Source organism: Myxocyprinus asiaticus, chromosome 26 (assembly GCF_019703515.2).
Source record: "Myxocyprinus asiaticus isolate MX2 ecotype Aquarium Trade chromosome 26, UBuf_Myxa_2, whole genome shotgun sequence".
NCBI lineage: Eukaryota > Metazoa > Chordata > Actinopteri > Cypriniformes > Catostomidae > Myxocyprinus > Myxocyprinus asiaticus.
The window spans coordinates 7,244,989-7,272,296 of record NC_059369.1 but is presented as its reverse complement, the minus strand read 5'-3'; the positions used below and the strand labels follow the sequence as shown (position 1 = coordinate 7,272,296).

General features: G+C 37.8%; 1 protein-coding gene across 1 annotated transcript in view; it reads right to left on the bottom strand.

Annotated features, from left to right (window-relative positions):
- myo5aa (myosin VAa) overlaps nucleotides 1-27,308 on the bottom strand; it is a 141,262-nt gene that overhangs the window by 54,873 nt on the left and 59,081 nt on the right. The window contains exons 13-20 of the mRNA XM_051656695.1: nucleotides 25,429-25,554; nucleotides 21,008-21,091; nucleotides 10,152-10,313; nucleotides 8,790-8,887; nucleotides 6,025-6,111; nucleotides 5,820-5,928; nucleotides 3,143-3,354; nucleotides 2,114-2,270 (exon numbers count right to left, since the gene is read on the bottom strand). Coding sequence (XP_051512655.1) covers nucleotides 2,114-2,270; nucleotides 3,143-3,354; nucleotides 5,820-5,928; nucleotides 6,025-6,111; nucleotides 8,790-8,887; nucleotides 10,152-10,313; nucleotides 21,008-21,091; nucleotides 25,429-25,554 — 1,035 coding nt within the window. The remainder of the gene's footprint in view (nucleotides 1-2,113; nucleotides 2,271-3,142; nucleotides 3,355-5,819; nucleotides 5,929-6,024; nucleotides 6,112-8,789; nucleotides 8,888-10,151; nucleotides 10,314-21,007; nucleotides 21,092-25,428; nucleotides 25,555-27,308) is intronic.

Below are 27,308 nucleotides of genomic sequence, written 5' to 3'. Positions count from 1 at the left end.
ATGTGCATATGTACAGGAGTTTTCAACCTGTACGGAGGTGCAGAGGTATTGTAAGGGGGTGCGGAAGACTGACCAGTCCTCAAATCTCATTCATTTTCACACATTCAACAAAATTAGTGACAATAAACACAAGAAACAATGTGCACAATTTATTTTCTCCTGCCTTGTTTAAACTTTTGTCTGGCACTCCAGCACGTCCTGCATGCGCAGCTCTCGACAGCCCAAAGCATTCATGATGTCAGGTGCGCTCACAGCACTTATGTGAACAAGAGGTTCTCCAGTGCGCACCAGTTTCAAATGAGTGACGAGGTGAATTAACACTTAAATTTCGGTCTGTTCCTCACACAACACTATCATATGGCTTCAGAAGAAATGAGATCTAAGGACGACTTTAAGGTGCTTTGATGTGTGCTTGGACAGCCACAATCTTGAGTTTCACAGATGAAAATATTCACACTTCAAAAGTTAGATCCTTTTTAAGTGAAGATTGTAACTTATCGTTCAGTTTTCATTGTATTAAAAAAAAAAAAGATTTGCAACATGAAGATGAAATATAATTTGGTTAAATCTTTTAAAAGCATTTTTTTTCAGTAAAAATGTGAAACATTATTGATTTTATTTTTAATTATTATTGATTCGATTATTTGTGGGGGTGCGAAAGTTTTTCTTGTTTCAAAGGGGGGCGTGAACCGAAAAAATTCAGAACAACTGTCCTAAAGTATGATTTAACTAAATCCACCACATACATTTCATGCATACATACATTAATGAAGCTGCTGGCTTGGCATCCATTCTATCGTAGTGATAAAGGCACTCTGTTTAGCCTAATATTGTGATTTTTTTATTCTCAAAATATTACGACTTTAATCTCATAATGCTACGACTTTATTCTTGAAACTTTATGACTTTATTCTCATAAAAGGCATGTTATGAGACTATTCTCAAAACATTTAGACTTTATTCTCGTAATACTTTGACTTGATTCTAAAAACATTACGACTTTATTCTCGAAATCGTAGATTTGTTTTTAAGTGGCACTAAAACGCCGTCGTAGAATTAACACGTTAAATCGACAGGCCAAAAATAAATGTTTATTTGACATATTTAGCACAATATCTAAGCAGGAAATCATTTGGCAATACATTTTTGAAATTCTAATGCTTATAAAGCACCCTAAATTTACAATTAAGAATTAAAAAATTGGGGGCCTGGGTAGCTCAGTGGTAAAAGACGCTGGCTACCACCACTGGAGTTCGCTAGTTTGCTAGTTCAAATCCCAGGGTGTGCTGAGTGACTCCAGCCAGGTCTCCTAAGCACCCAAATTGGCCCAGTCAACAGCCAATTCAAGGGTAGAGTCACATGGGGTAACCTTCTCATGGTCGCTATAATGTGGTTCATTCTCAGTGGGGCGCGTGGTGAGTTGAGTTGAGCATGGATACCGCGGTGGATGGCATGAAGCCTCCACATGCGCTATGTCTCCGTGGTAACACACTCAACAAGCCACGTGATAAGATGCGTGGGTTGGCGGTCTCAGATGCAGAGGCAGCTGGGATTCATCCTCCGCCACCCGGATTGAGGCGAATCACTTCGTGACCACGAGGACTTAAAAGTGCATTGGGAATTGGGCATTCCAAATTGGGTGAAAAAGGGGACAAATCCCCCCCCCCCCCCCCCCAAAAAAAAAGAATTGAAAAATTACAACTGAGTACTGAGTAACAGACTTTAAATAAAGAAAGTTTAAAACTTCTCCAACAGCAGGAAGGAGTCCCATTCAATACTCCAGGGATGTAGTTTGCACAGCTTAAACTGGTCATGTGTCTCATGCCTGAAATTATTCTATAGTTTCTGCAGTGTTAATTATAAACCAACCTGCCAGCATCATATGTTACCCTGATATATGTTTCTCACTCATTATGTAACGTTTGGTTAAATATTACAGTAATGGCTGAACTAAATCACACATTTCTTCCTTCCAAATAAAAGTGTAATATACTGAGAATACAAGAGTTAAAAGTGTCTATTAGAAGAGTAATAAGAGCAATGTGTATGTGACTGCTGTAGATATATTTATAAATGTGTACAAGAGAATACACACGTCATGTTTCCTGCTTACCGCTTTGTACAGTTGTCTGGCCATGTACGCTCTGAGTATGCACTGCATGACCAGTGCTGCAGCCTGCTTGCGTTTATAACACCTTCTCTGCACATACATGCGCTGGTATTTCTGAATGATGATCGCAGCACGTGTGCGCCGCAGGAACTTTGCAAGACTAAACATGGAAAACAACACAGAGGTTAACACATACTCACTGACAAAAACTTTGAGACTCATTGACTAATAATTCTGTACAAGTGCTGTTATGTGCACAGAAAAGGTTTGCATGCAAAATTTCCATCAGATTCACAACAGGTGCATACGCATACAGTATACATTTGTTCTTAACAAATTCATGAATCCAGATTATTGTAAATGACGTAATGCATTACCATCAGTTAGTATTTGGCACAATACATGCCATTATTTTCATTAATTTATTTTTATAAATAAAAACATTTTCTCTCCAGTTTGGAATGCCCAATTCCCAATGCGCTCTAAGTCCTCATGGTGGCGTAGTGACTTGCCCTCAATCCGGGTGGCAGAGGACGAATCTCAGTTGCCTCCGCGTCTGAGACCGTCAATCCGCGCATCTTATCACGTGGCTTGTTGAGCGCGTTACCGCGGAGAAGTAGCACGTGTGGAGGCTTCATGCTATTCTCTGCAGCATCCACGCACAACTCACCACATGCCCCACCAAGAGCGAACCACATTATAGCGACCCCGAGGAGGTTAACCCATGTGGCTCTACCCTCCCTAGCAACCAGGCCAATTTGGCTGCTTAGGAGACCTGGCTGGAGTCACTCAGCACGCCCTGGATTCCAACTCATGACTCCAGGTGTGGTAGTCAGCGTCAATACTCGCTGAGCTACCCAGGCCTCATACATGCCATTATTTTATTTTTTTATTTATCCTTTTTATGCACAAATCTGTGCATTCATGTGGTTAGTGAATGAGACTCAGCATGAGCACAATGTCAGGTTCATGTGCTTTTTGTTTGTAAGAAATGTTGTTTGGCCATTATAGGCTGAGTCCCCGCCCCCTCACCAGCGGGCCTGGTATCCACGGACGTATCTCTGAATGGTCGTGGCAGCGTGTTTCATGCGCAGGTACTTCTTGCGTGCCAGCCAGCAGCGGATCGTCTTCTGTATACGGATGCAGGCAGCACGCAGCTTATCAGCACGTAGTTTTTCCAAGAAAGCGACCTGCCCCGCCCGGAAAAAGATCTTGGTCTTGCCAAACTGGTACTTATCTGGATCCTATCAGCAGGACAGACATGGAGAAAAAATCTTTTTTTGAAAAAAGACAGACGAAAGACTCTTCATTTACTGTATCTTTCAACTTGATATTTACACTTTCTGAAGAAAATGCGAGTGCAGTTTGCTTGGGCAAATTATGGGTGGTTGCCAGGGCATTAGCTACAGACTGGCTTTTAGCCCATTTCTATGCAGTTGCTAGGGTGTTCTTGGAGGTTGCAAGGGCATTGCTAGGTGGTTGATAGGGTGCTCTGAGTGGTTGCTAGGGTGTTGCTAGGGTGTTCTATGTGGTTGCTAGGGTGTTGCTAGGCTGTTCTGGGTGGTTGTTAAGGTGTTTCCAGTGATTGCTAGGATGTTGTGGATGGTTCCTAGGGTGTTGCATTGTGGTTGCAAGGGTGTCGCTAAGGTGTTCTAAGTGATTGCTATGGTGCTGCTTGATGCTTGCTAGAGTGTTCTAAGTGATAGCTAGGTTGTTGCTAGTTTGTTCTGGGTAGTTGCTAGGGTTTTGCTAGGTTTTGGCTTGGGTGTTATAATTGTTTGCAAAAAAGTTACTTTGTGTTTGCTATGCAGTTGCTAGGATGTTCTATGTGGTTTCTATGGTGTTGCTAGGCTGTTCTGGTGGTTTTTAAGGTGTTTTTATGTGGTTAATGTGATATTGTGGATGGAAGCTACTATGTGGTTGCTAGGGTGTCATTAAGGTGTTCTAAGTGATTGCAAAGATGTTATTTGATGTGTTATTTGAGTGTTTTAAGAGGATCCTAAGATGTTGACATGTGGTTGCTAGGGTTTTCAAAGTGGTTGCTAGAGTGTTGCAAGTTTGTTCTGGATGGTTGTTAAGGTGTTTCCATGTGGTTAATATGATGTTGTGAATGGTTGATAGGGTATTGCTATGTGGTTGCTAGGATGTTGTGAGTGTTTGCCAGGGAGTTGCTATGTGGTTGCTAGGATGCTGCTAAGGTGTTCTACATGATTGCTAAGGTGTTGCTTGCTGCTTGCTACAGTGTTTTAAGTGGATCCTAGGATGTTGCTATGTGGTTGCTATGGTGTTGCTAGTCTGCTCTAGTTGGTTGTTAAGGTGTTTCCTTGTAGTTAATAGGATTTTGTGGAGGGTTACTAGGGTGTTGCAATGTGGTTGCTAGGATGATGCCATGTGGTTGCTAGGGTGTTGCAATGCAGTTGCTAAAGTGTTTTTAGGTGCATGCTAGAGTGTTCTAAGTGGCTCCTAGGGTATTCTGGGTGGTTGCCAGGGAGTTGCTACGTGGTTGCTAGGGTGTCGCCAAGGTGTTCTAAATGATTGCTAAGTTGTAACTTGGTGCTAGCTAGAGTGTTTTAAGAGGATCCTAGGGTGTTACTATGTGGTTGCTAGGGTGTTTTAAGTGGTTGCTAGGGTGTTTCTAGTCTGTTCTGGGTTCTAGTTGTTAAGGTGTTTCCATGTGGTTAATATGATGTTGTGGATGGTTGCTAGGGTGTTGCCATGTGGTTGCTAGGGTGTTGTGGGTTGTTTCTAGGGCGTTGTAATGCAGTTGATAAAGTGTTCTGAGTGGTCGCTAAGGTGTTTCTAGGTGCATGCCAGAGTGTTCCTAGAGTGGCTCCTAGGGTGTTGCTATTTGGTTGCTAGGGTGTTTACAAGGGTGTTGTCATATGTATCCTAGGATGTTGAAGGTGTTTGCTAGGGAATTGCTATGCAGTTTCTAGGGTGTTCTAATTGGTTGCTAAGATATGGCTAGGTGTTTGCAAGAGTGTTCTAAGTGATAGCTAGATTGTTGCTAGGGTGCTTTGGGTGGTTGTTAAGGTGTTTCCATGCAGTTACCTTTAGGGCTAGGTATCGTTAGCCACCTCACAATACAATACAATATGTATTGAGACACACATGTCGAGACACACGTCACGATTCGATATCATCACGATCGTGGTTCAATTTCGAATCACAAATTTTTGATTTCAATTCATCTGGGTATATTTAGGTTATATTGTCCATTTGGCTTACATGCAGAATGAAAGCAATTCTCTTTCAGCTGATACTATTATTAATTATACATGGGACCTTCCAACTTGGTAAAAGCATGGCAATATATATTGTAGATATTTGATTGTATCAACACAGCCCCTAGTTACTAGTATGCTGTGGATGGTTGCTAGGGTGTTGCCATGTATGTAGTTGCTAGGATGTTGTGGGTGGTTACTAGGGTGTCACTATACGGTTGCTAGAGTGTTGGTTAGGAGGTTGCTAGTGTGTTGCTAGGTGCTTGCTAGGGTGTTCATAATGGTAGCTAGAATGTAGCTAGGATGTTCTGGGTTGTTGTTAAGGTGTTTCCACACAGTTACTAGGATGTTGTGGATGGTTGCTAAGGTGTTTCTAGTTAGTTGCTAGCTTGTTCTGTGGTTTCTTTCTGATATTTCTTTAGAGCTATATTATTCAGGCCTAATTCAGACTTGTGATGGATGTGTGGAATTGTGTTCTTCAGTACCTGCACCAGATTCTCCAGAACATTCTTGCAGGTCATCTTCCTATCTGTCAAAACATCTTTCTGCTTCATCAGTACACGGTACCTGCTAAAGAACTCTTGATATGTCCACCTGACAAACAAAAACAAACAAACATGTATAGTCAAGAGCTGCTTGACAAAGGGGAATGCAGTGTTCAGTATGATACTGTATGGATGTGCAGTGTACCTAGACGGGAACCCGGCCGCAGAGATGCGGATTGTTTCCAGAACTCCACATGCGCGCAGCTGCTGTACTGCCCTCTTTGGGTCGAACCTAGAAATGACAGAAATCAAATATCAGCCCTGCTGCAGCACACAGTAATGACTGCAAAATCTATGGAGATAAATGCCGTTTTATAACCTAGAGTTTATAATACACAATTTATAGATATTATGATGGGTCACTTGCATGAACACAATAAAAAAAGAGAGGGTTAGGCTGTGTCTCAAAAACTAGCAAGTTGCCTACCTAGACAGCATTTTTGGCGTCATTAACCTAGATTCCATCCACTTTTCGTGCTGTTTTTAATCAACAAAGTGAAAATGCGTAAAAACAATTTGCGAAATTTGCCACTTCTGCCTGTTTCATTTCAAATGACCTTTTATCAATACAAATGGTGTGCATGATGACGTCATGCTTAAAAAAACACTTTGTCGCATAAACTTTGGTTTATCGCAAAAGAAATCTGCCCTTAAGCCGTTTCCATTCAGAAATGTGTGTTTATTGCTAATTGTGTACCTTTCGCCTTCCAGATGTCCCTAATTTTTCCCTCCTGTCATTGTCACTGTCATTTTAATTTCACAAATAAATGCAATCAGAAGAGGAGAAATTGCAATCAAAAGGGAACAGTTGCCCTTCTGATAGGACTGTAATATTGGTCCTGATGTTGCGCCTATCGCAGGTTGCCACCGGTTCCGACCCGAAAGCGAATCGTCATGGCCCTGTTCAAGCTGGCTACCTGCACACAAAGTAGTGGGGGAAACTTTCGGTCTTAGTATAAGCACCATCCATCAATGTGTATTTGTTGTGTGCACAGCTATTAAAGATAAATTGATGCGGTGTAATATCAGGGTTTACATATATGATACATTCCTGATATTCAATAGGTTATTTTGAACAATCATCTAATCTAAAGCATTGCCATCACAACTGCATTATGTACCGCATATTTTTCAGCAACTTTTAACGAACAACTGAACTTGATTTGTCATCTAAAATTAATTTTAGCGTGATAATGCAATTTACATTTTCTGAAGAAGCTCAGCAAATGCGATCTGAGGTAAAGAGGGTTAGATTTAAAATATTTAAACGTTTTAAAATGTTCAAAAGCTCGTTTTCTGAAAGTGAACTCAGCATTGGACAAATAGTCTTGAAAAAAGTGTAGAACATTCTGAGAATGTCATTCAGCCGACTTTTTTCGTCTACAGAACAGGGTAAGGCTAATTTAAGTTATATATTGGCCTAACAATATAATTTTTTCGTTAGGTAATACATTTTTTTATTTAATGCTTTATTCATTTGGTAAAACGGGGAATTTTACCAGCATTTTTTCAAAAGTAAGCTAAACAATAATTTTATAGAATTGGGCTATATGTTAGTGTTCCAAAAAAGCACACTGAAGCTTTTCTCCTTGTATTGTGTATTTATTTTTAATTTAAAACATCTTTGTGCACATAAATATGTTTTTTTGTTTTTAATTATGGGCTAATTCCATGACTGCCGTCTATTATTCTGAATGGTGTGGAAAAACAACTTTAATAAATAAACAGGTGTCTACAGCGACTAAATTAATCGCAAAGAGTGGCCATTCATTTGTTCTCCATGATACGAGATATTTGCATTGGCACTCCTGGAAGTGTCATGACACAGATGTGTTTGCAGCATCAGATCTGTGCAGGAATGCCGTTAAGACCAATCCATAACAGTGCATGTAATGCTTCATGTACAATAAATTGGCTTTCAAGGATGTATACCTTGTCATCATGATTAACACAGGCTAACGATTGGGGTAAATGCTGTCATGTGACACTATATTTTGCATTAATGCCTATTTTCTTGACAAAAAGTGTTTCCAAACCATTTTTTTGCATCATTTGAAGTACTGACATAGAGTTTATATGCTAGAGTTAAACGTAAAAATATTATGTCAACACTTGAGAAATTTTTTTGATGCGCTACACTTTTTGTTGCAAAAAAACCCTTGGATGGAAACGTAGTTATTGGCATACCCCCGACATAAACGCTGTCTAAAATTGTTGGTAGTAAAATATGCTACCTTATGAGATATAAATTTTGTCCAAAATTTGAGGCAACATCCTTTATGGATAAGACCATCCTTAAAGAACATTTACATTTATGCATTTGACAGATGCTTTTATCCAAAGCAACTTACAGTGCACTTATTACAGGGACAATCCCCCCGGAGCAACCTGGAGTTAAGTGCCTTGCTCAAGGACACAATGGTGGTGGCTGTGGGGATTGAACCAGCAACCTTCTGATTATCAGTTATGTGCTTTAGCCCACAACATGAAATCATGCTCCTGGTCTTATTGTTACAAATTCATATGTCCATGTTATTTCAAATGAAATTTCTTCATCAAAATAATAACTTCATAAGTAATAACTTGCTGTGCCTCTAAAACAATTTTCCTTTTTGGATGACGTCACAAATCCCTCTTACTTTTTCAAACCCTCGCCTTAACCACCTGGCCCTATTCTCATATATACACTCACTTATCATGATCCAGTCAATTACACTTCATTCCAAATGCTGTATATGTAGACAGTTGCCAAACTTAGAAGTAGACAGCGAGTCAGCTCACTAGGTTTTGAGACACAGCCTTAGGTTGCGAACTAAGAAACAAAAGATCTATTGCAAGATCAAGAGAATCCCATAAGCTAGGATCACAGCATGAGTATGTTGGAAGAAACAAATACAAACAAAAACTGACGTGAAGGCATATTTGTTATCATTGGGTTTGATGCAGCGAACGTAATGTGGCGTTGTTGCATTCAGCGTCTCCATTAGCAACTGCAGGGAGTTTCGGAACTAGAGAGGGAGAGAAATTCAACATCATTATTTCAATATTTTATTTAGTCTTTGTCAGTATCACTGCTTAACAATTTGTCCCAAGACATCAGTCAAAAGTTTGGGCACACCTACTCTTTCTTTATTAATATAACTGTCCACATTTTAGAATAATAGTAAAGTCAAAAGTAAAGTGTAAAAGAACACTAATGGATGAACGGGAATTATGTAGTGACCAAAAAAAAAAAAAAAAAAAAAAGGAAACAAATCAAAACTGTCTTATATTTTAAGCTTACGTTACTTATATTTTAAGTTGCCACTTTCCACAAGTGCTTCACTATCTGGTCCAACTCCTTTAAAAACAAATACATAGCTAAGTTTTAGTTTATTAAAGATATCCATATGCAGGCACAATTAGTATCTGTCTACAAAACTCATTTCAAGCATTTAAGCATAAGCCTTTAGATCAAATGGTTTTTAAGATCAAGAAAAACATACTTTCAATCAAGTGTGTTCAAACTCTTGACTGGTTATGTAAATATTCAGTAAACTAACGAAGAAGAGACTGAAGACCAAAACATACTTCACGCAAGTACGTAAATGCAGACGTGAGCGCTTGGCCAATACATGGCCAACTCGTAGTCCCGTTGTACATACATTACGTGAGCTCTTGCGTTGCTTTGGCGGTTACAAACCTCAGACCACAAGAGGGCAATAGATTTTTTAAGCGTGACCACGAAACCGGTGCTGCGTCCGAAACCGGTATTTTATAGATCCATGTCCGAAATCAGGAAAATGCTGCCTTCGGAGGCAGGATGAAAATAAGGTGCTTTTCAAACTGTTCGGAGACCAGTTCCTTAAGAGTTCCATTCATTCAAAACAGCTGTCAGTTAAGCCATTAACTGTTTAGGCAGCAAGTCAGCTGCCTACGTTTACGGATGCAGCCGGATGTGGTAGATGAGTCGATAGTTAAGGAGTCGGGAGAGACACAGAGCAAAAACAAGATCATTTGAAGGACTGGGGACAAAAAGTCGTATATATTTTTTAGAAAAGATTAATCTAAAATTGCTGCCCGAGTCCGCCATGACAGTCGTTGATTGAAAGAAGAAAATCTGCTCTAGCGCCCCTTGCGGCAACGCTGAGAATGCAGCATGTACTTGCGTTGGGTTATGAATTGAGCACTGACACATTTCACAACACGGTGACACGTGAAATCGAGCTTGCGTAGCAAGGTGCGCTGCGTTCACATACTTGCATAGAGTATGTTTGGGCCTTGAGTTTTCACCTGCAGTCCGACAGTCTTCTTGTGCTCTTTGCTGGCCTGGCCGGCTTGCCTGATCTTGTCTGGTTTGACGCTGAGGCGAGTGCGCCCTCCAGTGGCAGGAACAGCTCCGGCCGGACTCGTGGCTTTCTCCTCATCCTGGAACAGCTCCACTAGCAGGTCAAACTGGGAATTACAGCCAAGACAGCCTTAACATACAAGCCATGAGGTGACAACGGACGCTAACATAACATTATTAACCAAAGGTGCTTTTTGGCTTGGAAATGGAGAGAGGATCTTATGAAAAATGTGTCATAAGCTTGTGTATATCATTTGTATTTACATTATCTTAACTAATGCTAATTCTAGTTAATTACTAGTTAAATTTTACAGATGCTACGTGATCTTTGCTAGTCTAAAGACTCTTTGGCCATGTACACAATTTTGGTCTTGTACAAATGTTGTATTTCTTATTCATAAAATCTGCAAAGTATGTACAGAACAAGAAAAAAAAAAATTGTTAATCCAGCGGATTAAGACATGCGAGAATGAGCAAAATACGGTATTTCTGTCGACAGTGGTTGCATAACAGTTGTTGGGCGAATGCACAAATTTGGCCAAAAGTTACTCTTAATGGGAAAAGTAATCACATTACAAATTACTTGACTTTTAAATTACTTTCTAAATTTTCTTTTGTTTTTCCACTCAACAAATGCAAATTAATGTGTATATTTCCTCCTTGGTCATTGTCCCTGTCCCTTTAGCTGTCACCGAAACACAAACAGACACACATACGAACATAGTTAATGTTTTAAATCTATTCTACATAAATAATATTATTTTAGAAATATGTGTAACCAAAAGAATGTCCTTAAAAATAATTAACCTGATTAAAAATCAGTTATTCAAATTGTAATGTTACACTACTTTTTGACTAAAGAGGTAATTAGATTACAGTAACTATCAGAGTACATAGAGTAGTAATCAGAGTACACCCAAAACTGGTGTTTACATGCACAACAATACAATGACAACTATCACAAATTAGCTTTAAAAAACAAATAGTTGATAAACTGGTAAGAACGTCGATAAATGCGTTTACAGGCAATGCAAAATCTACGTTTATGCTTAAACTGTTACTGACCATAACCCAATAAAGAAAAGCCGGTTTAAGGCCTTTACATGACCACACATGCTGTCGGCTTATTAAGCATGATCATTGTAAAAATGTGCATATAAACATGCTTAATGTTGGAATTCATATTTCTTGTTTGCAGTCACCGGATGGCAAAACTTTGCAACAGTTATCACAACAGCTGTCAATGACCAAATGTTTGGTGTAGCAGGAGCGACTCCTTTATTCTATAAACACTTTGAACAATAATTTAAGGGATACATTCTCACAGGCAATGCGATTGCCACTGCCAAAACTTTGCAGTGTGTATGTGGCCTTTGAGAAATGAACTACCAAGTTACATCACTTACACTTACTTACACTTTAAGTAGCAATTCTTATTAGCCAGAATAACCGTGCAGTAAGCAAAGCATTATCAACAAGTATGCACGCAAATGTCAATTGTTATACAGTGGTCTAGTAATGAACAGAATGGGCCTTGTTCTCAGATAGTTGATCCCAGGGGCCTCGTTTGCATTGATCATGAGGACTTTGAGCAATGAGGGACTCTAGTGCTGGTACTATGCGGCATGCAGCCGAAGCAAAAATGAAATAGTCCTTATGGGGCCAACACACTGCATCAAACTTACTGTTTGTTTCAAGGAATAGTTCACCAAAAAACAAAAATTCTGTCATCATTTACATCACCATTATGCCGCTCCAAACTCGTATTCTGATATTTTTTCGTGGAACACAAAAGGAGAAGTTTTGAAGAATCTTCAATAAGATATTTTCCATAGAATGACAATTCATGGTAACAATGTCTGACAAACTCAAAAAGGCACATCTGAATGTGCATGTGAATGAGGTTTCAGAGATTTGGCCAAGGGGAAGATTGGTGAATGAATTAAATTTAAGTCTGCTCCTCACACAAAGCTAGCATATGGCTAGCGAAAACTCAGAATGTAGTGCAGAAGGCATATCGAATAATTTTATTGTGCTATTTTGTCCTTTTTAAAGCTTAACGGGCCAGGAAAGCATTCTGAATAGGTCGAGACAAGAATGACCCCACAAAAAAGTAGAGGACCATGAGCTGGTTTTGATGAAAATATAATCATTTCATTTCAGACTGATGGGAAAATGAAATGGGTTGGAGTAGCTCTGCATTGTCCATCAGCCAAAGGTGCGTGGCAACCGCCGTTTCCAGTGTACATAGTTCGGCAGGATATTACAGGAGCGATGTAGCCTTTTCCAAAATGCATTCTCTTCCACTTTCATTTTGATTGTGGAGAGCACACAAATCGGAAAATCCATTGATTGCCAATAATTTTCAATAATAAATATAGCTGCAAACAGCAATTACTGGGCCAAGCATGACATCATAATATCCGGTGCAAATTTCATACTAAGTTTTGTAAAGACATGCCAATGCGTTTGTAAAATACAGCATTTTCTGACAAAATGCTTACATGAAATTCGACTCTGTATGCCTCAAGGAATATAAAAAGGCCATTCTCATGATTTTAGACCAAACTGTTCAGATGTTTTTAATAAAAATATCAATTATTTTATGTTTCGTAACCAGTAGGTGGCGCTGTGCCAAAATTACTCAGGGACCCTCAGTGCATGATGGCTATGACATACAGTATATTTAGTTTCAATACACTAAAGTGTTGCCAAGACATATCTTCATGTATAGTACATGCACAAATGGCAATGCACTGATTAGAACCGTACATCAAACACGTCTGTCAAAGGACCGATTTCAGTTAGAACTCAATTTTGGTAAATGTGTAGTTACTGCGATTTGCCTTTGTAAAGCAGTATAATAAACAGCAGGAGAGAGTTTCAATATGTGACATTGTCAGGCTCTTATACAGTACCTCAGTTTAACAGTTTTCCCAAATCGCAAAAAGTTTTGGCCTAGTTTTATCATGAAAAACATTCCTACATAACACAGACATAAACAATTAGTGTAACTCCTTCTGTATAGTCTAACTGCATAATAGCATTATCTCATTCATTTTCAATGAGAGCTGGCAATTGCGCCCGTTAGCGACTAGATGTGGGCGTGGCCAGTGACTTCAGAAAGTTGAGAAAAGTCTAACTTTAAGCAAATGAGGAGCGACTATAACAAATAGGAGTGAATAGGACGGTGTCAGTGGAGCTCACGTCACCCATCTTCTTTGAGATAATGTCGAGTGCCGACAACACAAAGGAGTAGTTTCTGTGAGCGATTTCACTGTTCTACGTGATTTGTCTGTAAACACATACATAGATATAATAAAAATGGTGCATGGAAAGGAAACTGTTTCTTTTTAGCAACAACAACAAAAAAAGATTCCTCGTCAAATAAGAGGGATATCATAGTTTTACGATGCAATATGTCTCCTCTGTGATAAGATTGTATTTTTTTTAATTTTTTTTTGTTTGGAATGCCCATTCACCAATGTGCTCTAAGTCCTTGTGGTGGCATAGTGACTCGCCTCAATCCGGGTGGTGGAGTTGCCTCCGCATCTGAGACGTCAATCCGTGCATCTTATCACGTGGCTTGTTGAGCACGTTACCGCGGAGACATAGCATGTGTGGAGGCTTCACGCTATTCTCCGCGGCATCCACGCACAACTCACCACGCGTCCCACCGAGAGCGAGAACCACATTATAGCGACCACGAGGAGGTTACACCATGTGACTCTACCCTCCCTAGCAACCGGGCCAATTTGGTTGCTTTTGAGACCTGGCTGGAGTCACTCAGCACACCCTGGATTCGAACTCACGACTCCAGGTGTGTAAGTCAGTGTCTTCACTCGCTGAGCTACCCAGGCCCCCAGGTCAGATTTTCAAAGGTATGGCCAGTTGTGCAGTCCACCAATAACACTACAGTGATAGCAGTAGGAATGCCCACTAGCGGTATACAGTACAGGAACTAGCGGCATGAATCAAATAAACAATTAATCAATAGAAAGCATGTATTTCATGCATATTCTACCACACTGTATGTTAACAAAATTGTCCTTTTGTGTTCCACAGAGGAAAGAAAGTAATATAGCTTTGAAATGACTTGAGGGTAAGTAATGACAGAACTTTCATTTTTGGGTGAAATATTTCTTTGTGTAATAAAAAGCACTAAAGGGTCAAGCTGTCTAGTTGCAGTCAAAACATTGAAACTATAAAAGATGTTTAATTAGGGGGTATTAGATTGACGTGTAGAGAGATCTATTTGAAGCAGGTTTCAGTCCATCACTGGGAATGTGTTCCTAACAGCAGAGAGCACCAGCAGAAACATGCTGAGATACACACACACCCACACACACACACACACTCACTCAATCCGATCTACTTGTACAGCATGCATCCAATCTCAATTAAGAGAAAGAGAGAGTGAGAGAGCAAAAGAAACAGCAGTTATTTGCTAAGTTTTACCTTCTGCAGGGGTTCAGGTTGTCATGGTCACAAACAACACATAGACAACACAACACAATGATGAGAAAACATAAACAGAATAATAAAAAAATACAGATACATCAGTCAGATGTAGTCTTCTAGACCAATAGCAAAGCAGTGCAGACACCAGAAGTGATCTATCTATCTATATATCTACCTACATACCTATCTACAGTTGAAGTCACAAGTTTACATATATTTAGGTTTAAGTCATTAAAACTCATTTTTTTAACTGCTCCACTGTACACTAGGTTAACTGTGCCTTTAAGCAGCTTGGAAAATTCCAGAAAATGATGCTTTAGGCAATTAGCCAATTAGCTTCTGACAGGAGGTGTACCTGTGGATGTATTTTAAGGCCTACCCTGAAACTCAGTGCCTCTTTGCTTGACATCGTGGGAAAATCAAAAGAAATCAGCCAAGACCTCAGAAAAAAATTGTGCACCTCCACAAGGTCTGGTTTATCCTTGAGAGCAATTTCCAAATGCCTGAAGGTACCACGTTCATCTGTACAAACAATAGTACGCAAGTATAAACACCATGGGACCACACAGCCATCATACCGCTCAGGAAGGAGATGCATTCTGTCTCTTAGAGATTAATGTAGTTTGGTGCAAAAAGTGCAAATCAATCCCAGAACAACAGCAAATGATGCTGGTGGAAACAGGTAGGCAAGTATCTGTATCCACAGCAAAATGAGTCCTATATCGACATAACCTGAAAGTCTGCTCAGAAAGGAAGAATCCACTGCTCCAAAACCACCATAAAAAAGCCAGACTACAGTTTGCAAGTGCACATGGGGACAAAGATCTTACTTTTTGGAGAAATGTCCTCTGGTTTGATGAAACAAAAATTGAACTGTTTGGCCATAATGACCATCGTTATGTTTGGAGGAAAAAGGGTGAGGCTTGCAAGCCGAAGAACACCATCCCAACCGTGAAGCATGGGGGTGGCAGCATCATGTTGTAGGGGTGCTTTGCTGCAGGAGGGACTGGTGCACTTCACAAAATAGATGGCATCATGAGGAAGAAAAATTATGTGGATATATTGAAGCAACATCTCAAGACATCAGCCAGGAAGTTAAAGCTCATCACAAATGGGACTTCCAAATGGACAATGACCCCAAGCATACCTCCAAAGTTGTAGCAAAATGGCTCAAGGACAACTAAGTCAAGGTATTGGAGTGGCCATCACAAAGCCCTGACCTCAATCCAATAGAAAATTTTGTGGGCAGAACTGAAAAAGCGTGTGCGAGCAAGGAGGCCTACAAACCTGACTCAGTTACACCAGTTCTGTCTGGAGGAATGGGCCAAAATTCCAGCAACTTATTGTGAGAAGCTTGTGGAAGACTACCCAAAACGTTTGACCCAAGTTAAACAATTTAAAGGTGCAATATGTAATATATTTACTGTACTACAGCATACAATTATCATAATGTTATCAGAGATTTAGGAAACATGCTCAGTTGAAATACTGGCTTCTCCGAAAACAATGCAACAGCCAGTATATTCTACTTTGAAATGTCCGTTCCGGGCAGGAATTTCTGTTTGTGTTTTAGCCTGTGTGATCTCGTCCACTGCCCTTTTCCCAATAGTATTTCGACACCCCGAGTTGCCAGATTTGAAACAAGTTAGTGGACAAACACAGCACGCTACAGCAATGGAAGCCAGCAAAACATCTAGCTAACATTGACAAAGTTATAAAAAATCCACATGAGCTGGTTTATAATTTGCAAACAATAAAAACATTGCAAACGTATACATTAGCTGATCAACTTACAGTGTAAGGCTCATCGCTTGCCATTGTCAGTTTGCTCATTCCTGTTGTGTGTCCTCAACCTGGCAACCCGCGTGAGCTTCGAGTCTGGGGAGGAGGGGGCGGGGGAGACAACTCTCTCCAATATTTTGAATTTGGCCTGCAGTACCCATTTTAAACGCTTGATGTCAATGTTACATATTGCTCCTTTAAAGGCAATGCTAACAAATTCTAACAAAGTGTATGTAAACCTCTGACCCACTGGGAATGTGATGAAACAAATAAAAGCTGAAATAAATCATTCTCTCTACTATTATTCTGACATTTCACATTCTTAAAATAAAGTAGTGATCCTAACTGACCTAAGACAGGGAATGTTTTCTACAATTAAATGTCAGGAATTGTTAAAAACTGAGTTTAAATTTATTTGGCTATGGTGTATGTAAACTTCTGACTTCAACTGTATCTATCTATCTATCTATCTATCTATCTATCTATCTATCTATCTATCTATCTGTCTGTCTGTCTGTCTGTCCATCCGTCTGTCCATCTGTCCATCCATCTACAGTATCTATTCATCCGTACGTCCATCCGCCCATCTACAGTACCCGTCCGTCTGTCTGTCTGTCCGTCCGTCCGTCCGTCCGTCCGTCCGTCCGTCCGTCCGTCTGTCCGTCCGTCTATCTATCTATCTATCGTGTCCATCCATCCATCCATCCATTCATTTATCCATCCATGCGTCTGTCTGTCCATTTGTCTGTCTGTCTCTCTATCTATCTATCTATCTATCTATATACATTATTCATCCATCCATCCTTCCTTCCTTCCTTCCTTCACGTTTTTGAGGATATTGTAGTTGGTGTCTGATTTTATTTCTACTACAGATAAAAATGCAAATGTGAACATGACAGATCTTGACTGTAAACAAACAGATGAACACAATGATATGATGTGATATGATATGATGTAACATAATTATCAATGATATGAATGTGAATCAAAGGAATATGGTAAAACCAGTTGACCTATGACCTGTAACATGTGATGTGAGGGATTTAGATTAACTCCTAACAGACTAATCTGGATCAACAAAGTCATCTGAGCCTACTGTATTACTGATATTAAACATTAATAACATTGTAAAGATAGACTTTTAAGAGTAGTTAAGACTAAATTTGTCAATGAAATTCTGCTTATTTGAGTCGTTACTGTAGCATTATTATTCTCAGGCAGTGTGGGTTAATTCGGCATGTGTTGGCTCTTACCGCACACATGTACTGCCTCACACTGAGGGGAGAAAGTGCTGAAGTGCTTTCAGACACTCAGACAGTCTCTATGTAGAATCAAAAGACACTCAAAGCTGAATGAAAACATATTAGTAAAAACTAAAATATTAACATTGAAATACTAACTTCTATTTAATTCTAACTACTACTGTCTATACTGATTATCCATTTTGTTCATTGTGCTTCATTAATACTGTATATATATTTGTTTCTACATATAACTGTGTTCACAACTCATTTTACTTCGATAATTTCACATATTTCCGAATGAAACAGCATATATTCAGTGAGGAAAAAATGAAGGGCAGAAACTGATTTTATCCATCAGCAACTGATTGGATTGTGAAAGGTGGGCGTTACACATCAAAATATAACTAGAAGTGGAGGGACTGAAAAATTTTAGGCAATTATAGAAGTTGTCTTTTTATGTAGTTGATTATTACATTATTACATTTAGATGAAAGATAACTATGACCAACAATATTTTTCTTTGGAATAATTTGTTGAATATATTAAGACTGTTGACCTTAATGGACAGGCCAGTAAAATCGAGGACCACAGAGGCATTTGTGGATGCTTTAAGAAAATTGCATTGAATTACCATGTTTATTTGAAGTAACATGGATAACCACATAAATACCATGGTATATAAATATCAGAATCATTCAATACCATGGCAGTGTCTGAAATTTAGATTTTTTATTTTATTTTTTATATTAATTAATTTTCAGCACATTACAAAACATTACAGTTCTGAACATTAGACAATACAAAAGACATAGGAACTTTTTAAATATGGAAAACAATACAAAGATTTTTCCATGACATTCAAATATAAAATTGGGTCAATATTTACTGCTGGAGCAGATTTTTAAGGGCCATTTTTACTTTTATCAGGGTGTGTATATTTGTAACTGTATAAAACACACAGTGTTTCATCCTTTTATATAAAATACATTTAATAATTTACTGGTAACACATTACATAAAATTTCTATTTATTAACGTTAGTTAATGCATTAGATATCATGAACTAACAATGAACAATATTTTTTACAGTTCATTGTTTGTTCATGTTAGTTCATAATGTATTCACTAATATTAACATGTGAAACTTTTAATGTAAAAAAATGTTTTAGAATATGCAGAAATTAGCATTAACTAAGATTAAAAAACTCTAGCCAGGTCTCCTAAGCAACCAAATTGGCCTGGTTGCTAGGGAGGGTAGAGTCACATGGGGTAACCTCCTCGTGGAGGTGGTATAATGTGGTTCGTTCTCGGTGGGGCATGTGGTGAGTTGAGCGTGGTTGCTGCAGTGGATGGCGTGAAGCCTCCACGTCTCAGTGGCAACGCGCTCAACAAGCCACATGATAAGATGCGCAGGTTGACGGTCTTGGGTATTCCAAATTGGGAGGAAAAAAAAAAAGATGTGAGGTATTGTTCATTGTTTGTTCATGTTAGTTAATTTGCATTAAATAATGTTAACATATACCACTCTTAAAGTAAAAAAAATTACTGTGTTAGTATATGTAGAAATTAGCACTAACCACGATTAATAAATACTGTAAAAATACTGTTATGTTAGATTAAAAATATTAATAATAATTTATATAGCACCTTTTAGCAATCAAGCACAAAGTGCTTCACAAAAAATAAAATCAAAAACACACACAGCAATTCCAAATATTCACAAAAAAATTCTAAAACATTTTTACATTAAAAGTTGTTAATTCATAATGGATTAAATAAAGTCAACATATAAAAATTTTAATGTAAATATGTGTTAGTACATGTAGAAATTAGCATTAACCAAGATTAATAAATGCTGTAAAAATATTGTTCTTTATTTGTTCTTGTTATTTCATTTCGCATTAAATAATGTTAACATATACCACTTTTAATGTAAAAATAAAATAATTATTAGAATATAAAGGAATTTATATTAACCAAGATAATAAGTGCTGTAAAAGTATTGTTCGCTGTTAGTTCATGCTATGTTAATGAATACAACTTATTTTTAAAGGGATACCAATTTGAATAATTAGAAAAATAAAACAAGCAAAAACAAAAAACAAAAACAGGAATTACAGAAACTCCTTTTCTGTTTTTTATTTTATTTCATTTTTATTCCCCCTAAGATTAATTACATTTTGGTAGCATTTTGTCATTTCAGTGGCTTTTTTTGTTTTGTTTTTCACCCCAAGCCCTGACTAATTTCTGACCCTGCACTATGTTATCTTGTATATCAAAAGTACCATGGTATTACAATCCGATACCATCAATGTACCACTTCTGTGCTGTACTTTTTTATATGGGTTATGTGTGAGCCACAAGTTGTTAAAGGTTAGAAACCTCTGCTATTTAGTCTTTCATCAAATGTAACCGTGCTGCCAAAACAGCACCAACCTGCGTCTCAGAATAGCATTCTGAGATGATATTCTTCTCACCACAATTGTACAGAGCGGTTATCTGAGTTACCGTAGACTTTGTCAGTTCAAACCAGTCTGGCCATTCTCTGTTGACCTCTCACATCAACAAGGCATTTCCATCCACAAAACTGCCACTCACTGGATGTGTTTTGTTTGTGGCACCATTCTGAGTAAATTCTAGAGACTTGTGTGTGAAAATCCCAGGAGATCAGCAGTTACAGAAATACTCAAACCAGCCCGTCTGGCACCAACAATCATCCATGCGATTATCTAATCAGCCAATCGTGTGGCAGCAGTGCAGTGCATAAAATAATGCAGATACGGGTCAGGAGCTTCAGTTAATGTTCACATCAACCATCAGAATGGGTAAAAACGTGATCTCAGTGATTTCGACAGTGGCATGATTGATTGTGACAGATGGGCTGGTTCGAGTATTTCTGTAACTGCTGATCCCCTGGGATTTTCACGCACAACAGTCTCTAGAATTTACTCCGAATGGTGCCAAAAACAAAAAACATCCAGTGAGCGGCAGTTCTGTGGATGGAAACGCCTTGTTGATGAGAGAGGTCAGCAGAGAATGGCTAGACTGGTTTGAACTGACAAAGTCTACGGTAACTCAGATAACCGCTCTGTACAATTGTGTTGAGAAGAATATCATCTCAGAATGCTATTCTGAGATGCGGGTTGGTGCTGTTTTGGCAGCATGAGGGGGACCTACACAATATTAGGCAGGTGGTTTTAATGTTGTGGACGATCGGTGTACGTGCTATGTGGTGTGATGGGGCAGGTATTTCAGCCTGGGCTCAGACAGTGTGTTTTTGAGACATCAGAGCAGAACGAACTGATATTCACTCACCTTACTGGCCTTCAGCACATTTATCTGCTCCTCATTCACTGTATCCTTATTCTTCTCCAGAAAACCTTCACATTGATACTCCACCTGAAATACAGAGAGAGAAAGATCAAGGAGATCTCTTTAAAGGAATATTTTGAAAATTCTGTCATCATTTACACAAAAGGAGATGTTCCAAATCTTCTTTTTGTGCTCTACTGAAGAGAAAGTAATTCAGGTTTGGAACCTGACAGAATTGTCATTTTTGCATGATCTATCCCTTTAATATCTCAACTGTTTCTCCAAGACATCAATGAGAATAAATGGAGAACAAACTGGGAGTTTTTCTTTAGTCTCCTGCTTCTCACATTTTTGTCCTCCTTTTGTCTCCTCAGTTTCAAAAAGATCCCAACAATGTTTCACATTTTGCTCAGATTTGCCAAGATCCCAAAGTCTGCAATGAAAATTTAGAGATCTTTGTTTGAACTCAAACATTTCCCATTATATTCTTCCAAGATCAAATGACCTGAGATATGCTATCTACATTCATTGTACTGTATACCTCTATACTCTAACTATGCACCAGCAATTGTCTCATTTATGTCTAGTTTCATATCTCCACAATGAATTTCAGGAGAAACATCTGAGACAAAGTCCTAAGAACTCCATTAAGTCACCTGAGCCATGAAAGAGCAACATCTGAGCGTTAACATTTCCCTCTGGGAATGGTTATACTGTATATGTATTATATTTAGATTGCTGTATAACGCTGACTGGAAACGGAAGCAGTGTCAGATTAAACCCTCATAATACTGTTTAAGAAATCAGCTGTTCAAACTCTTTGACTGAGAGTGTTTTAAATGTCTATTACACACTTCAAATGTGTCTTATAACCCTCACCCTCCTCCATCTGTGTCCTCACACAGATATGTGACACTGACTTTAAAGCTGATCTGAACGCCACTGTCACCATCATGAACTCATGTGCATCACAGACACACATACACAGTCACTGCTTGCTGAACACACTTACAGTAGATTGTTGTCTATGGTCTATATAGGCAGCATCCTAACTGAAATGTAACCTTAAGTTAGTGCAAATAGTGCTTCTCATGCGAATTGCACAAAAGGATCAACTTGAACTGATTTCAATCTACTTTTATTACATTAACATTTAGGGCTGGCATTGATAACGATTTCCTGATTCGATTCCAATTCTCAAGCGCTCAATTAAATTCCAATTTCGATTTGATTAATTCTATATTGATTCATATGGGTATATTTCAGTTATAATGTCCATTTTGCTTACATATGAGGAAAGAAAAAAGCTCACACACAATGTCCAAAGAAACAATCTTCCAGGTTATTTATTAAGAGGCCAAAAAAGTGCCAAAGTGCACAGTGCAAGAACTAAATGTTTTTGATTTACATCATCATCAGTTTACATATGACAGAAATTCTCTCTCAGCTAATGCTGTTAATTATTCAGGGGCCCTTCTAACTAGGTACATTACGAAAATATTAATTTGACAAATTATATTTTATTTGTTTGTCATTATTTTAGTCACATTATAACTTTTTAAGAATGTACAAATCCATGTATTCCATCAATAATTGTAATATTATATTGCATATATTATATTTTGTAACATCTTTACATCTGTTTAATGCATAATTTATACTATTTACAAGTATTTACGTTGATTTGTTGAACACGTACTGTCTCTTTAAGAAAACCGGCAGTTCTATAAAGAGTGTCTGTAAATGAGCGCATATTAACAAGAGAGGAGTTGAATAGCTTCTTTACATCATCCCTGCTATGCGTGATTAGAATTAAATACTTTTTTGTTTTTTTGATCAACAACTGTCTGTAAAGAACAGCAATGACAAATGGATTGCGTGGATACCATCTTTGGACACATGTTACACAGAAAGAGTCAAACCAAACTTTTACTCACTCTCAACATGTAGTGAAAGGATCTCGGTGCTGAACTTCTTCCCCAATATACTGTACTTCTCAATCACTGGTGGGTGAAATCTGAAGATTTACCAGCCAGTGGCTAATCACAGATATTTTTAGTTGAATGAGGTGAAATTTAGTCTCATGCAAGTGATTTACTGGCCATATAGAGAATTGTGCATTTAGTAAAACATAGAACTTGGGATTTAAGAATCGATATCCAGATGGTTTAAATGTAGATCGCGATGCATTGGAAAATCAATATTTTTACCCAGTCCTATTAACAATCATTAGTTTAATGTTAGCATGTTGCTAAGCTAACAACGCAACACTCTAAAGTGACTTCACATCCGGGCGTCAATGCAATGCTCAATGCCAGCGTCCAGTGCCTCTCTGACGTCCACATGACAAGCATTGCAGAAAGCGCCACGGAGGGGCGATTTTTCGAGTTTGTCAAACAAGAAAGCGGGTGGTGTGCACAGTAAGCATTAAAAAATTGCATTTGGACTTAAAAGTAAAAAGGTTCTGGCGATTGCTTTTTAGACATTTATTTACTGCAGAAAGTAATAAGACTTGCTATTGTTAAGGTCTTTCTTGACCTCTGGATGCTCAGAAACAAAATCTTTATAAATCTTTATAAATAAAAAGTATTATGTGTCTCTCTTCATAAGGTTGGACAGTTTTTATATATTCCTTGATGCTTTGTGCTCTAAAAGACATTATTAGTGAGGCAAAAATGTGTTTGCTGTTAAGTTGGACCTTTCATTGCAAAGACAAAGACCTTTTATTGCAGTTTTTAGTGTGATCTGAGCCAAAGAAGCACAATTTATGATACAATTGTTTTCACACTTAACTGCTGAGTTAAAAAATGTTTTTTGATCATAATCTTCTTGACCAATTGTTTTGGAGATTTCTGTCTTTCCCCGTTCAAGTAGATAGGAGCTGTACTTTCATGCCGCTTGTTTACATAGAAAATAGCTGCTCAGTCATGACCGAGAGCATTTTGATGCTCCAAAATCCACATAAGGGCAAAATAAAAGTACTCCAGACGACTCTGGTGGTAAAATCCATATCTTCTGAAGCGATTTGACAGATTCCTGCTCAGTCAATTTCCTCTTTACTTTCACTTTCTCATTGTCCTTCTTCTGTTTTTGGTGATTCACAGTCTTTGTGCAAACGCCCCCTAATGGGCAGAGAGGAGAATTTATGATAAAAAAAGTACTTAAATATTGATCTGTTTCTCACCCACACCTATCATATCATGTCTGAACACATGGATTAAAACACTGGAGTCCTATAGATTACTTTTATGCTGCTTTTATTTGGATTTTGGAGTTTCAAAATGTTGGTACCCATTCACTTGCATTGTGTGGACTTACAGAGCTGAAATATTCTTAATTTGTGTTCTGCAGATGAAAGAAATTCATACACATGCGAGTAAATGTTGAGAAAATTTTCATTTTTGGGTGAACTAACCCTTTAACCCTGTAGCTTCACTCCATAGTCTTTAATGTATTTGGCAATGCTGACATCATATGGAAGCCACTTAATAAGCATAAAATTACATAGCACACAAATATGGGGCAAAATAGTCATATGTGTATAAATACTTTTCAGTATTTAATTACATTTAAGTATATTTATGATCAACAATCCTCACATCTAAATATGCATACTTCCGTACTATATTGTGCTAAAAGCAACACGTCAAATGTGTAGAATGTCTGAAACGCAATATTTATAAAACAATAGTCGAGAAATATCCAATGACCTTCTACATTCGGTGTACACATTCCACTTGACACTTTACTATCCCATAATGGCACGGGATCCAAGTCACATTCAAAACGCTGGATTAAAAAAAAAAAAATGGCACAGAACCCGCGAGTCGGACGGCACTTTTCAACTTAAGTGCTATATATACAGAGAAAGTTGTTCCTTGTGGTTAAATTGCACTTGTTTAACAAAACCAGAGTAGATTTTGTTTTCGAGATTATTGTTATTACATCATATATTCGGGTCACAGGACAATGCCGACGTTCCTGGATGAAGTATGTCCGGCATGTGTTCATTCTACTCACCAACATACTTAAAGGTAAACATAATTTATTAACGGTCAAAAAGTACTCCATCAAAAGCAGTACATACTCTGACAATACACCCATTAGGACACAGATATTCTCTTGACTTGTCTACCAAATTGGATTTATTTTCTCACTGAGCTTGTCGCAATGCATTCTAAATTGTCTTATTGCTGAAGGATATATGTAATACTGCAGTAGAATTTGGTTAAATGAAGGTATCTGAGAGGCAGCATTACTATGTTGCTTACCTCTTGGAACAGAATTAGTGTAGGCAGCTCACTCGGTTTTGGAACAGAGCTACAACATCTCTGTATTTATACATTGACAAATGAACTGACAAAAATACAGCAGCTTATGAGAATGTGCTGAACCAGCCTCAGTGTGAGTGTCAGCGTGTGTACCTTATCTGCAAAGTGCTGAATAATGAAAGCTTTATTGGACATCCGCGGCTTCTCAAAAAGTGCACACGTCTTCAAGTGAGTGTTATACAGTTTCTGAGCCCACGAGTCATCAGAACCCTTCGGCATCTGAGAGAGAGAGAGAGAGAGAGAGAGAGAGAGACTATAAATCAAATCAAAGTGAAACAGAGCAAACCAGCAAGGTTCTGGAAGTAAAAATCCTTTTTAAATCTCCATTGAGAAATTAATACATTTTGTGATAATGTATACATCTTTAAAGACAGCGTTACCACAAGCTTTGGGGTTGTTAAATGATGATATATGCTCATGTAAAAGTAAAAAAGTGTGATATCATCTTTAATTGTGGAACTACACTACCCACAATTCTGTAGCAAGATCCACCAATCAGAGAAGTCACTATTACCACAAATGGCCACGGTGGTTTTTGCAGACTACATAGAGAACACTAATTAGCAACTTATCAAATATTAGCTAATATGGTATTGTTGTGGCATTATGGCATTTAAGAGTGTTTTCTGATGAGAAAATACATTAAAAACACCAAAAATTCAGGCTGCTTCAATGATATAATTTGCTTTGCTATATAGGATGAGTTCATTCATTCCCTCATAAGTGCATAGTCTTTTTTTTATCTGCAAGAAGGCTTGATTAAGAGTTCATTTCTATTTGTTTTATTACACTGACATTACTCTCTTTGTTAAGAGTTTAATGTTTGCATATTGCTTAGCTAACAACATGATACTCTAATAATCATAAAATAACATGACGCTATGTATGTTTATTGTTCAATCCGTGTCTTTCCTTTGTTTATGGGTTTTGTAGTTCTTTTTCATGGTCTTTGTTCATTGGTCCTTGTGTTCATTAGTGGCAGGTGTCCCTCATTTCATCATTAGTTCTCTGTATTTAGTCCCCATGTTCCCCTGTATTCATTGTCAGTTGTTTTCCATTCATGGATGTAACAGTTTGTACTATTTTTGTGTTTGAGTTTCTTTATGTTTATTTATCATGCATATAGATCCTTTTCTCTCGCCTCATTCCTGCAATCGTTACAGGCACACACAAATATTGAGTAAAAGGTCAATTTTTAATTAGCTACAACTATTTTTATTGATACTTCTCATATTGAATGACTTTAAGTATATTTATACTTTGAAGCATTTCCCCATGTCCAAATGTGCATACTTCTATAAAATATATCAGTGTGATATCAACTTCATGTTTAACCAACCTTTTAATGCATACCATGGGTCTTTAGTGACCCGGGACCTCATTCCACCCATTGTACCTCATCAAATTTTTTTTTTCCCATGTTATGTCCACACCTCTTTAGTACTCCTTAACATTTCTCTTAAAAATAGTGTTAAAAAAAGAGGCAAAATTGCAAAATAATAATAATAATAATAATAATAAAACAAATGATATAATAATAAAAATACAGTAAAAAAAAACATTAATAACTGATTTGTTACCAAAAGTGTATAGGGTCATTAAAGACCCATAATCTGTAATAGTGTTGCTTTTTTTTTTTTTACATTTCAACAAATCAAAATGTATTTTATTATTTCATATCTATATTTGCTGACTATCACATAATGTATATATATGTTTATTAAAAGACAAATTAGTACTATATTCACACAAATAAATACAATATCATGATGACATTCTGAGTGACAATTGTGAATTATCAGGATCTCATAGTCATGTACACATACAGGTACATGCTATTTCATACTCAAGGTGGCGCTGTTGTTTCAGTGATTGAATTGACTTAAAAAGAATTTTTGATGAAGAAACAACATGGAAGTAAACTATAGCAAGTGTAACACATTTACAGTATCATATCACTATTGTCATTTGGG